Source organism: Priapulus caudatus, unplaced genomic scaffold (assembly GCF_000485595.1).
Source record: "Priapulus caudatus unplaced genomic scaffold, Priapulus_caudatus-5.0.1 Scaffold598, whole genome shotgun sequence".
In the NCBI taxonomy this organism is placed as follows: domain Eukaryota; kingdom Metazoa; phylum Priapulida; class Priapulimorpha; order Priapulimorphida; family Priapulidae; genus Priapulus; species Priapulus caudatus.
In genome coordinates, this window is record NW_014577659.1 from 113,198 (window position 1) to 127,624 (window position 14,427).

Consider the following 14,427-nt stretch of genomic DNA (forward strand, 5'->3'; position numbering starts at 1 on the left):
CTATGTATGGTATTCACTAAACAAAACTGGCAACTAACATTGCAGCGGTCATGCCTGAGACCCAGTAGGCTGTAGCCTCTGGTACTGATGGTGGAAGCGGTGGGGGAGGGAGCCTAAATTTTGGAATAAAAACATGATACTGTGTAACATACGATCAAAATTAAGGTGTAAAATTCATCATGTAAATCAATACGTCGAAACTCATCTGTCTCCGCACGCCGATGTATGTTGAACATGAGAACCCACAATTGCAGTAAGTAAGTTACTAAAGGAGAAGACTGGAGTCATGAGTTTTGGCTCGCGTCTAAACAAAGTTCCTACAGAGAAGCAGGTCGCATGGAAGGGGCCAAGGAACTTTGCTCATGTGAAAGGATTCCTAATATATGTAGAGGGAGTAGATAATATTAAGAGGACAGATAGTAAATTTGAATACATAATACATTTAGAAATGGTGTGTTAATAGCAATAAAGATGTGTTGTCCCTTTTATTGAATGACTATAGAACCGAGAGAAAGGTGGATGGCCAAAGGAGTTAAAAAGCGCAAAAAGAGCAAGATAGATAGAAATGCACCAAAGAGCAAACATGAGTGAACTTACTGGTAATGACGTTTAGTCCAAGGAGGACTACGTAATTTTTATTTGTAAGAGTGTGGAGTTTGGAGGAACGGCGCTTGTTAACAAAAACACTACGCAAAATTTGTAAGCTTGGCGCGCAGTCCAAGCAAGCCATGAAGGAATGCACGAAGGTCTATAATAAAATGTAGAAGGGTTAAGATGGATATTTACAAATTCAGAAAAAACGCATGAGCAGAAAATCTTTTTCTATGTAAAAGACAGCTCCTGTACACTGCAGTTCTCAGCGCAAGCTAGTATATTAGATTTATAAAAGATCCTCATGTACCACATGGCTGCTACTAAGAGATGGCTGTTGGGCGACTTTGGCAAGCTTTCGTGAAAAGCTCACTCATGATCCCGTCATGTATCCATGGAAATTTACTTTCCAAATCGCATTCCTAGCACCGGTTGTTCAAATTTCGAAACTAAATTAATATTGAGGCAAAGTGTTTCTTTAGAAAGCAAACGAAGGGGTAGTATATTTTGTAGCTCACTCTGACCCATAGTCAGATGCCAGCCTTGGTAAGAATCACTTTGATCGTGGGCGCACAGTGAGAAAACGCGGGGCGGTACGGGAAATGCCACGGGGAGAAACCCGGTCCGTGGACGGGCAGGACCCGGATCGGTCGGGCAACGGACCCGTCACAGTTGGGGCACAAACTCTTTAAGACCGCGCACGATCGACGTACGCGTCCACGATATTTCGGAAGTCGTTGGAGGCGGAACTGGTGCGAAAACGAGTTGGGATGTCGGAAGCTGGCTGGGGTGCAACAGGTAACAGGTACAAGAGGGCAGAAAAAGCAAGGGACGGAACAGTCAGCGTCCTTAACTTAAGGTATAACACGCACAACTGCAGAAATTGCGGGCAAGCCAGGAGAGAAGGAGCTCACGCGGAAGAAGTGCTAAAACGGCCTCGACGCGTACGGGCTACGCTGTAGTGGCGGTGTAATAGACATCATGGTAGGAAAGACCATCACCTGCTGCGAATAATTGGAGTCAGCAGTACAAAGTCAAGTAGGAGGCACCAGGGACAGATTTTAGAACATTTTCTGGGAGAGACACCACGCCGGAACGGGTGAGTCTGACGGCAAGGCGAATGTGCGAAAAGCTTATTATTGATTTCAGTGGATGCAGGTGACTATCATTTGTTTATGGCTTTATTGAAGGACCGGATGGAAATCTGCGTTTCCACGTGACGTGCCGAAGAAGTAAGTGTCTGATAAACCTTTTGACCCTCAGAAGGAGAGGTAATAAACATGGGGATGTTGTTGATCTGTCTGTGTAGAAAGAATTTGACTGCGCGGTTTGCTAGTAGAAATCTATACATGCATGGATGTATGAGGCTACAGATGGTCGCAAGCGGTGGAAATTTCGATAAAGCATAAATTTGGTTAAAGAGGAGGTTTATGGCTCCGTTAAAGTCGATAATTGTTATATGGCATTCTGTAGTGGTCAGTATGATTAACATGTAAAGGGCGGGGGGGGAGCATATGGAACACTGCCAGTGGCTTACTGGGCGAGAGTGCATGTGTTTAGGATACTGTGGAGTTTTTTGCCTAATATGGTTGCAGGTGGCAGCTCTCTATATCGGGCAGGCCCTGTAAGACTTGCAGATAAGGTAACAATGGATGAGAGTGCTTACCTATTCTGTCATTGCAGGATAGTTGTTGCTACTAAAAAATGATGGGGAGGCTTCCATCTATTAAATATCTGAGACCACTTAAAGACGTAGCGCGCATCATCGTGACAACTATTTCATACGATCCCAACGAACATCTACTTTTAGAGACAGGGTTCCTGATACCCAATCCACTGTGCGATTCCAACCTGTAGTCGGCGATGTATCGTGAACCACATTTGGGCAGACAGGGTTTTACTAGAAATCGCCACACTTCACAGCCACGCCAGAGTCACCGGGTCAGGTAGAGCACGGTTAGATGACGCGCGTGATCGTAGTGAGCGGCACTGTGTTTACATTTAAGCAATTTTAATTATGGCATGTTAACTTACAGGTACTAGGAAGACTCGAGAGCGGGGCAGTAACTTCGCCCGAGAGGCAGCTGAATTCTCCTCACTGTGAACATTTTTATTAATTAATTAATTAATTAAATAATTGATTGGATCCGGATGACCACCAAAATGTAATCAATTCTAAGTTACCCCATTTCTGACCTATCCTGCACATTTTATTAATTAATTGGATTCGGATCACCACCAAAATGTAATCAATTCTAAGTTATCCCATTTCTGACATATCCTGAAAATTTAATTAATTAATTAATTAATTGGATCCAGATCACCACCAAAATCTAATCAATTCTAAGTTAGCCCATTTCTGACCTATCCTGAAAATGTTATGACAATCCGTCCATAACTTTTTTAGTTGGGCTGTACACAAAGAACGGTGTTACAAACCCACAAATGCACAAACCCACAAACGAACAAACACACAAACGAACAAACACACGCCGGTGAAAACATAACCTCCTGCCAACCCCTTCGCGGAGGTAATAAGAAGGAAGTGCATAGACAAAGATGGGTTAAGGCTGCATACGAGTGTAGGCATTTATTACTCTGTATGTTTCTCTTTCTATTTGCAGGCTATGTGCGATTCCTCAACGATCGGCGTGAGAAGGTAAGAGAGGATAACCCGAATGCAACATTTGCTGACATCACGAAGATACTGGCAACCGACTGGGGGAAGCTACTTCCTGAGGAGAAGCAGGTTTGAATGCACTTATTATGTGCCTATAATACGCATGTTATAACCATTCAGTGCTTTTTGACACGTGAAAAGCCATGTTGATCTGGCCACGGCAGGCGCGGTCATGTTATTCTGAGGCTGATTACGAACTAAGTTTAAATACATTCAGTCATTTTATCCATCTAGCACAGTTTTCTTTATTTGTTGACCATACTATTCTCGGTCTGAAAGTGTAATCCTGAAAAGGCAGTTTATGATATAAGTTATTAAATCACCAGATATGAGGGTAAGAAAATGAATGAAATTTAATGCAAAATGCTCAGTACATTAACTCTTGACTTGTATTAATCGAATTTCCTCCCATCAGAGCATGACAACGGGCAGCATTGTCAGACCTGTTTTCATATCTTGTTCGTACACATAAATGAATGGGAACCCAGCTAACCCCTAAGGTGGGATGGACCACATGCCTGGTTGCGAGTGCCAACTGTGGCACCACACCTTAAAAGCGGTTTTCCTTTCTGACGACAACCCGGTTAGGCTTCAGACAAAATAGTTAAACCTGCGCACATTGCTCACCCATTTCCGCTTCCCCGTACTCAGAGGTACCTGGACGAAGCAGACAAGGACCGAGAGAGGTATGCGAAGGAGCTGGAGCAGTATCAACAGACTGAAGCCTACAAGATCTTCCTGAAGAAGCAAGCCGAGAAGAAACGCAAGCTGGAAGCCGCAGACGACGCCGACCACCTTTCGGCCAACGGTGGCGCCGAGGTGAGATTGCGTGATCAGCTGAGTATCAATCGTAGCTCACACGTGTATAGCGATCATAGCTTGTAGGTATATTGCAATTGTAGGTTGCAGATTCATCATAACAATGAGAAAACATTGAATGAAACAACATTAATAGGGGCCTTGGTGTATAGCGCTTAATTCTGCACAATTTTACTACATGCCATGCAGTGATGCACACTTTTAGTACATGTCGCGCAGTTCTGAACACTTAGTACGAACTACACTAAAATCGAGTGTGATTAGCTCCAAGAGATGCTCGTGTGTTGCGCGACCGTTCGGCATCACTCGGAGGGTGTGAGGTCATGGTTCACCGGGTAGGAATTGTTATGCGAGACTAGTAACAGCTTTGTTTGTAAGCGCACGTTGAAGCTGTACAGCACTTGGACGACACAGAAGGGGGTTCGTCTGCATAATATGGTGCTGCCTGCTTGGTAGCATTTCGATTGGAGATGTGAGACTCTTCAGTAGAGTTTTGTTGAATGCTGATTGTGTGGTTGTATCACGGTGATTCTTTTGTGCATCGTGTGTTAGTCTCATGCCTTGTTATTTTAATAGCGAACTTATTGCTATGCAAACGTAAGTATCGTAAAGTGCTTTAATTTTATTTTATTGATATTTGGATAGCATACTATGTAGTATTGCTACGTAGACGTAAGCATCGTAAAGTGCTTCGATTTTATTCGATTGATATTTGGATAACATACTTTGTAGTATTAGCTCTGATGTCAGGGTACTTAACCATTGCAGGGCGATGATAAGGATGATGACTTGCCTGGATTTGACATTCCTATATTCACAGAGGAGTTTTTAGACCACCAAAAGGGTAAAGCTTTATATTAGATCATAGATTATATCAGATAGTTAGGCCATAATAAAAATATTGTTTGTTTGCGCTCACCCGACCGACCCGCCAAAAAGGGGCCGACTCAAACAATTTTATTGATCTTTCCCAATCTTTTTTTTTTACAAATTGTATCACTGTACAAATCTGTAGGCAATACATTATATGTACCAAGCAAAACAAACATTCAACATAAAACGTATCTCCACACAAGCACACCCGATCATGTAATGTAGACACCATGCTAAATTTGTAAAAGACCCCCCTCAAACAAAATAAAAGCCTACCTACCTACCCAAACTTTTCAGCCTGGGTCGGGTGAGGGCAAACAAATATTTTTTTAATTGTGGCCTTAACATGTAAGATGGAAAAAGCAAAGGACCACCAAGAACATATTTTCCTGCATTGTGAATGCCTGCTAAATTTCTGCTCGGAGCAGAATGGATATTATCCTTTCGCAACTCTAGTATTCGTAAATGTCATTGTGATGTTTATCTATAATGTGCAGCGTTTGTGTGCGTGAGTGCGTGCGGGGCGGGCGGGCGGACAATGAGTGCCTGCGTACATCTGTTATTAACATGTGTGTTGTTATCCTACCCACGTTATTATACTCTTTTTCCCATTGTTTAGTGAGAGAGGCAGAGCTGCGTGCTCTTCGCAAGTCCAACACGGAGTATGAGGAGCAGAACGCTATACTCTCCAAACACATCGACAACCTGAAGGCGGCCATCGAACGTCTACAGGTGAGTAAGGAGCGCGCCGTGGCTCACGGGCTGCATGGCCGGCGCTTACAAAATAATGATGACCTGACTCATGACTCTTCCACTAGCATAGGTCCTCAATCCGTGATCGGTCTCATGCCGATGTGGCAGCGAGATTATTGCCTTTCCGCTGCTACGTGCTCGTGAATTACCTCGACTCTCGCTCACACTCACTCACTCGACAGGTGGACAGCGTTCAGCAGCGGAACAACAACATGGCGCTGCAGCAGCATCTGGAGAACTTACGGGCAACGCTCACTGTCAGCTTCACAGAGGTGCCTCTCCCTGGTGAGTGCATTGTCTCGCATCTCGCTGCTAAAGATGCTGTCACGCGAAACCTGTAGTGTATTTTTCGCTGCATTCATGTCTGTAGGGAAAATTAGTAACTGATGGTAATTTAACTCAACGTCGGAATTATGAATGAAATTGCAACTGTTCGTCAGTGTCTATGTTTGTTTAATAAGTAACGGAATTTGAACAAAACCATTGACCCAAGATGAGACAGACCCCAACCCAAACACCTAAAATTTGAAAAGAATGGATAGTACATGCTGCCCATTATTAATCCCATCCCATCGCATGCCATCTCATCGCATCCCAGGCCATGCCATGCCATGCCATCCCATCCCATCGCACCGCATCCCATGCCATCCCATCCTATCCCATGCCATCCCATGCCATGCCATCCTATATCCATCCAATCGCATCGCATGCCATCCCATCCCATCCCAACAGTAAAAAATAATAAGAAATCAAAAGATAAAAGTCATTAAAATAAAAAAGTCAAAAATTATATATAATAAAATGAAATTATATAGAAAATATAATAATATTTGATATGTAACCTACATAGGCTTCCGTGAAGTGTTCCCGTCAGTTTGCGCTATCATTATCATCTACCATAGTTTATTCTGGATTTTTACTAAACGTTTAAATGTAGTAAAAAAATTTAAATTTTGAAATTAACGGTGAATACGGCAGAAGTACATACTAAACAGTCCAAAAGTAAAGAAACAAAGCATTTCCCGAGGTGGGATTCGAACCCAGAATCAATGGTTTAGGAGTCCGATGCTTTATCCATTCGGCTACTGGGCAGTTATGGTTATACACCATGGATTGACACGTACGTGATGTATAATGTTAATCTGTACGCCATCTACGGATGAATAGCAATTTTATAAATTTTTAACTTTTTAACTTTTTTGAAATTTCAGCCAGAACCACCTCCCAGACGTGCTGATTCTGAAAATATATCTAGTTTTCCTCTAGGCTTCGGAGTTCTCTAGTTATGCGCAAACACACAAATTCGGCTAAACAACTTTATATGACATGTACTAGCAGACTAATACCCGTACAACGACCAAATCGTGCCTTAAAATATAAACTTCATGTAAGTGACACAGTTGAAGTTAAATATTTTATGCAACTGAAAAGAAAACAGAAACAAAAAAACATTTTGGGAAGAAACAAAGAGCGCAATTCTATAAGTGAATAGGTGAAAAAGTGTTAGTTCGGTGACATCACTTGTTGAAAGGAAATACCAGCAAAATCTATCTATCTATCTATCTAGTTATCTATCTATCTATCAGCATGCCCATGCATGCAATCCATTCAGTGCCATCCCCAAGCGCAGATACCAAAGCCATCCCCATCATCCACCATCGGCATTGTCATGCCATCCCATCTCATCCTATCCCATGCCACCCATGCACCCATCATGCCCATCCACCCCCAGTCGTCTTCTATCCATCCCATCGCAATCCAAAACAATAAAAAATAATATGAATAATATAAAGAACATGAAAATAATAATAAATAATAATAATAGTAAAAAAAATGGTAATTTTTTTAACTTTTGAATCTTTTTCAATTTTTTTAATGAATGTAGTAAAATTTATTTTTTACATTTTGAAATTAACGCTGAAGTGGCAGAAGTAGATACTAAGAGTAAAAAAGTAAAGGTGAAAATTTTTCCCCCCAGCTGAGATTCGAATCCGGAATCTCGGGTTATGAAACTGTGCTCCTACCGACTACGCTACGGCGGCGGGCAAGACACGCGACACAATTCCCACGTACGTGATGATTGAATTTTTACTTTTACAATTTTTTTTTTACTTTCAACTTTTTTTAATTTTTGTCTCAGCCAGAACCATCTCCCAGACGTGGTGATTCTGATATATCTTACCACAGTTACCGCGATTGAGTGACAAATCACGGAGAACATCGAGATCAAACAAACACACACACACACACACACACACACACAAGATTAGCCAAATTATAGTATACATAGACAGATGACAGCGAAGGGCCTGGAGCAATGATGCTGCTCAGTGCTGTATTGATTTCACATGACAGTTGGGAGAGTAGATAAGTTCAATGTACCATCTATCATATAAGAAAAGGGGGGACAATGAATACCACATGAAAGCAAATAGGTGATAAAGGTCCGAGTGAACAGCTTCAATGGAAGGCTACGATTTGTGGAATAATACGAATCGAGTCAAAACTTTTTTCGGATAGTGTCAGGAACTTTTGGCATGCTCCTGACTTGCTCTTCCTTCTTCTCCCACTCTTAAATCTTATAGCAACTATACTTCCATTCACCTCACTGCTTCTGCATTTCACTCTCTAATCTCGTGATTGCTGGCTTCTCGCCCCTCTGAAATTTCCCATCTCCTTCCCCTTCCTCCACCTGTCACAGCTCCTACCTTCTCCCCTTCTGACAGTACACATCCAATCGTCCTTCCTTCACCTCCCTTAGCTCCTACTTTCCCTCCCTGACATGGCACAGAACCTAGCTTCTTCCCCCTCGCACATATTACAACTCCTCCCTCTCCCTGCACCTCTCACAGCTCCTGTGTTTTCTGTGCGCTAAGCCGACAATGATATGTCACAATTTAAAGCATCTGTCTACTTGTTTTCTTTCCCCTTAACATTCCTGCATTTACTCCCAACTATTCCAGACATTACTGATAAGAAATATCTCCCAGTGAAGGCACAGAAATTGTCCACAACGTGAATGGCCAAAACTTTTCTCACCATTCTCAGTTCACACATGGAAAGGTGCATCAATCCGATCTACGTTCACTTTCGAACCTGCTACGAGGCTTTTTCGGTGGCGTTTTCGCTTCGCTTTAGAGCTTCCTTGGATATCGGCTAAATACAGCAACATCTTGCTCTCGTTTTTCTTTGCTACGAGGTGCGAGAATTCCCACAGGGGAATGTGAAACAGAACCGTACAGTGGCAAACGCTGACATTCCACTGCATCTACGTGGTGCATGCTGCGATCGCCCCTGGTTCGCAGTAGAATGCCGGGTCTCGGCTTCTCATTTCCGCCTCCAAGGCTGTCGAGAATAGCTATCCTGCATACAGCAGCTCTCGTTTTCCCACCACAGCATTCACGAGCGGCGCGCATGCGATTTCGCCACAGTGCTAAATTAGCTGACCATTACGATTTGATGCATTCTATCAGCTTCCAGCAATGCGGCACTTTCTTGTGAGTTCACACTGTGACGTTTGCACGCATAGCCTGCCCTAGTTTTTGAGACAGTGCACATTGTAACCATGGCTATCTGGCTGAAGAACAAGCCTCACCATAAAATCGGAAAAACATTACGAGTATTTCACTTAGGAATACCTTCTGAGCCCAAGTGATTTAGGTGGGTCTATCCGGGTATAGAGTAGCCCGTCTGGCTTACAGTAGAGCTACAAATCAGCCTGAATCAACTTCAGGTTCACCCAACATGGTTTCACCCAAAAAACAGACATGCACTGCCACATTTTATTGCACATGCAAGGAGAAAGATTGTATGTCAACTTACCCTCTTCTGCTGGCAATTCTGCAATAAACAAAGAAAGGACATTATTATACCATCATTACGTCATGATGACTCACCTAGCATAATTCATTAGATGATCGTAATAAACTAAACCACAAGCCAAACCAGAGCTATGTAAGTTATAACACAAGTCCCAACAATCTGATTTCCCTAATGCCATAGAATAACTTGACTCATGCTATTTTAATTTCTCACCAGTATAAACCCGTCTACGACTATGATGTCATCAATTCCAATGACATCATAAAACATCATGATGTCATCACTCGTTATGACATTAATAATCACTGTGACATCATTGATCACTACAGCGCCATCGATCGCTATATGACACCATTGATCACTACAACACTACCAAACACAGTGACCAATCACTATGACCAATCATCAAGAGATTAGCGATCACTACTTCACCGATTAATACAACGTAAATGATTACTATGACACCGTTGATCAAGTGAGTACTGTAACGTTATCAATTGCTATGCACTAAGAATAACTGCTATGACCTTACCGATTGCCATGACCTTATCAATCGTTATGACCTCATTGCTTCCGCAATGTTCCCACATCCTGCATTGTGCTGGTGATTGTGGTTTGATTACATGGGTGGGTGGGGGCAATGTCAGAGTGAAGTTCTTTCCGAATTCTCACACAGTTGCAAAGTGCAAGCGTACAGCTATACCCCTCCCCCCCCCCCGAAATTATTTACCCGAATTGGGTCAGTGGGCAGTGAGCGGGCTCTTCCGCGGATGGACAGAGAGCAGAGGATGCTGAAAATGCATTACCGCTCGCAAACTTTCGTCTGAGTTCGCGCAGAAAGATACATTCTAACGCGTATAGTACTTCGACTAAACAGCAGCTGCCTGCAGATTTCAGACGGCCATTTCAACGTCCGTTTAGATACGTTTAACGAAAGCAAACCCTGCTGCCATATCCGGCGATGTGTCAGACAAGAGGAGCAACATAAGTTAATTCTTGCTAATTTACGCCGAACAGGGGCCAACGAGTTATTCGGGGTCTGCCGAGTGCAAGTGGGCTAAAACAGAACAGATTTTCAGTTCTTTACCAGAGTGATACCAAAAGTTGCTTGAAACCCAATCGGTTGCGGAACTATTTTTAGCACTGAAGCTGCAGCCCAGGGTTTGCATTGCACAGCGTTCAAGCTTACTCAGGCTAGGGTCTGAAATGACTTTGGCAGCAGTAGTTAAAGCTACGTCTTTTCGGCAGTTAAAATTAACACACACGATCACATGCAAGCAAATTTTAAATATCGAAGCGCGACTGGTTTCTAGAATTTTAGATAAGGGATTTACATTGAACATTTAGCATTAACGTGATAGCAAGGTTCACATACCTACATATTTTGAAGCTAACAGTGGCTTATATAAAACTAATTCTTCATTTTTCTGCCTATTACACAACAGAGATACCGTCACTGGTAAATAATGCCACTATCATGATTACGGATGTATGCTCGCTAAGGGCGAACACTGCTAACATACAAACCACATCTGCCTCTCGATGGCAAACTCATAGACACGACACCGCAAGGTGCAAAACTGAGAAACTCTCACATAAAACTATGAAGCTTGACACAAAGGCATCCGGACATGGGCAATGCAGGAACCGCAGGAGGACGCGATTAAACGATATCCAAACTGGTTGCGAGATTTACCATTAGGTCCATATTTTTCTGTGTTCGCCTTCACTTGTTCCAGAGTGAGGCCGGTTTCTTCATTGACACTAAAATACGATAGCGTCTCCGCCACAGACTTCGTGTGAGCTTGCTCCATCCTCGATGTTGGATTCACACCTTTAGTTTAGGGAATCACACCGGTCGGTACTCCTGTTCCGCTGCTTCGGCGTGCCACTTCAAACCACCCCGATAATATGAAGAGCACTGAAGAGTCAACAGATACGATGAGTTAGACACAGAGCACAGAGCAATCCATGGCCACACAACTTCAACCGTACACATTGAACATAGGTTTCGTAGGACCATGCAGATCTTACATGTTACGAAGCATGACATCCAGTTTACAGGCAAATGGTGATCGCTACTATTATAAGGGAGTTAAAACCTATGGATCCGAAAGCAGGAGTACATGTATGATGTAAACCCATTCAAAACATGACAACAACGCGTACAATATTATTATCATATTTAATGGGCCGTGTTCAGATTGTTATAGTAGTGCTGGGAAACGAAACCCTATCTACATTAGCTGCACTACGATATAAACCTACGATTGTTTGATCGATTATAAATCGAAGTAAGAATAATCGAGCTATGTTGTTCGTTCTCACAATGACTGAGGAATATGTTTATCGAACCATGTAGTGCTTTTCTGCATTTGCATTGCGAAATAAATTCCACGAGATGGCCGAATCACTGATTACGAACCAAATAGAACGATCGAACCTAGATAGATATTGAACTCATGTTTCCTAAATAATTTAACTTCACGCTTACACTCTTTTGCGATATAACAAACGTAGGTTCCTACAACATGCAAAAACGAGAGAGCAACAGCATACAAACCAAAGAGTTTCACTACTGCTGCTGACAAACCTAACTGCGTCGGTCTGTGCACTCACAATGGTGTAATGTGGATATATACGATTGGTCATGCCTCGTCACGTGACGGCACTCAGCTCGCTAGACCAATTGACTGCCTCGTTACAAATACTCGGGGTTAGTGACGTATTCGGTCAGCTAAGGGATCTGCCGACTCACCACGCAGATGCGAGCACATTGTTGATGCGAACCATAGAGGTGTATAAATAAATATAATAGTGTTTATTAATACATCTCTATGATGCGAACTGATATCATTCTATCTTAGAAGTTAGAACATGCACATGCTGTTTTTGCGCTAACTTAAATACAAATCCCGACTCGCAGTAAAACAATATAACAGCAAATACACAAATATACGATAAAAAGCACGTACCACACAAAATAATGCGAGATATAGAATTGTACCCTATTTTTTCTTTACAATTTTTTTAGAACAAAGAGTAACGGGAATTAAGGTTGTAAAAACGGTTAACAATAAAAGATTACTAGTTTCTGCCCTAATTCAATGTCATTTTGACTATGCAAGCAGTATATATATGGTACAGCAGTCTCACAAAGCGCACAAGGGCTAAGCTGCAAGTGTGTCAAAATAAAGCCATTAGATGTGTTCTCAACCTAGGTACTAGAGCACAAGGGCGGATTCAGAGGGGGGTCGAGGGGGTCCGGACCCCCCCCCCGTTTTTACCACAAAAAAGAAAAAAAAGACACACACACACACCTCCACTTCTCTTATATTGTCTCCATAAAAAAATCTTGTTTAGCGCTAGTTTTTCTGATAAAGATTTACTTAAATATATATGTAAATTCGTTATAAAAACCTAGAAATGGGCAAAGAGGGGTCCGCAGGCGTCCGGGGGACCGGATCTGATAAATTTTTGCATTCTAGACATAGATTACTGCTCAGATGCTCTTAGAATGCCCCAATTTAAAAAAAAATCTCCAAACCCCCCTAAATGGCCTTCGGTAGCTTTTTAAAACACCAGAAAAAGTACGCAAGACAAAGGAAGGCGAGATGTCTATTTTTAAACCGAGGGTGGGAAGCAGTGGGAAAAACTCTTTGACTTATATACTTTTTTTTATACTTAATACTGCAATTGAAGCTTGGAACTCTCTACCACAGCAAGTTAGGACAAATTCTGTTTATTCTAGTTTTAATAGCATTAATAGTGTTAAGAAATGTCTGATGGAAAAGGTAGAAACATTAGAGGCAGAGGAGTAGCCCTCTCCTTGCCAACGGCACATGCCACACCAATGCGCGGAGCTCGGTCAATCATACGGATTATCTTCCGTGTTGTCCCCTTTCCATGCGCGCGCATTCTTTACAGCATATAAATCACGTTAGCTCACCGTAGCTGGCAGCGGTGCTCAACTTGTTCACCACTGGTCGTTTATTATGTTGAACTGCGGTTGGTGTGTCGCGTGGCGCGCAAGATATACGAGACGGGGTGGAGTGAGAACCCTGCGCGCGGCGTCGGAGCTTGGCAGCTAGCCTCCGCGTTGTCTTCGTTGCCTAGGACGTCGTCGTTGAATTTTAGCTCGGCTCGGTCGGAATCAGCTGTAGGCCTTTTCGCGAGTTAGATGCGAGCCGCGCGGCCGCTAGTAAACGGGAGTGTACATGACGAGCAGGGTACGGGCCGACAGCGCGAAGGGGCGAAGGCAGAGGCTATATTCTCTACACCCACAGCACCACCATACACGAAGAACTAAAACGCAGGAAGCGTGAGACGAAAAAACCTGCATTAAGAGCCCGTCATAGCCAAATTAATAAGCGGAAGTTGTAGAAGCCCTCGCGACCGCGCCCTACTAGACACTACTCGCCTCCTGACGACTTCCCGTGGGCGGGTGCAGCGAGCGAGAGAAGAGAGAGGGGGCGGGGAAGGCCTCAAGACTGCTTGGGAGTGGCTCGTGTGTGGCGTACGTGCACGTGCGTGGCATGCGCACGTTGCCTTGCGCGTGTGTTGTCGTGTGTGTGTGTAGTGTGTGTGTGTGTGTGTGTGTGTGTGTGTGTGTTGTGTGTGGTGTTGTGTGTGATGTGTGTGCTGTGTGTGTATGTGTGTGTGTGGTGTGTGGTGTGTGTCGTGTGTGTGTGATGTTGTGAGCGTGTGGCGTGTGCGGTGTGTGCGCGGCGCGTGTGTTGATGTATGTACGTGTGCGTGTGGGTCGTGTGTGTGTTGTGTGTGTGTGTGTGTGTGGTGTGTGTGTGGTGTGTGTGTGTGTCTGCGTGCGTGCGGTGTGCGTGTGTGTGTGTGGCGCGTGTGTTGTGTGTGTATGTGTGTGTTGTGTGTGT

The 14,427-nt window shown here is 43.3% G+C and overlaps 1 protein-coding gene and 1 long non-coding RNA gene across 3 annotated transcripts in view; one reads left to right on the forward strand and one right to left on the reverse strand.

Moving 5' to 3' along the window:
* The window catches only part of LOC106811995 (high mobility group protein 20A-like), a gene marked incomplete at its 5' end in the record, with an annotated part of 11,233 nt that extends 4,990 nt beyond the window's left edge, over positions 1-6,243 (forward strand). Inside the window, 5 exon segments of the mRNA XM_014815738.1 lie at positions 3,216-3,340; positions 3,923-4,090; positions 4,859-4,934; positions 5,583-5,695; positions 5,899-6,243. Of these exon segments, the coding sequence (XP_014671224.1) occupies positions 3,216-3,340; positions 3,923-4,090; positions 4,859-4,934; positions 5,583-5,695; positions 5,899-6,057 (641 nt within the window).
* Positions 6,244-9,533: 3,290 nt separating this feature from the next.
* Positions 9,534-12,165, reverse strand: LOC106811996. 2 transcript variants are annotated; one of them, XR_001394237.1, is made up of 3 exons: positions 12,102-12,165; positions 11,235-11,459; positions 9,534-9,556 (listed from the first exon to the last, which is right to left on the reverse strand). It is a non-coding gene; the product is annotated as an uncharacterized LOC106811996 (long non-coding RNA). The 2 variants fall into 2 exon arrangements; XR_001394238.1 differs by having other exon boundaries at positions 12,033-12,144.
* Between the last annotated feature and the right edge of the window lie 2,262 nt (positions 12,166-14,427).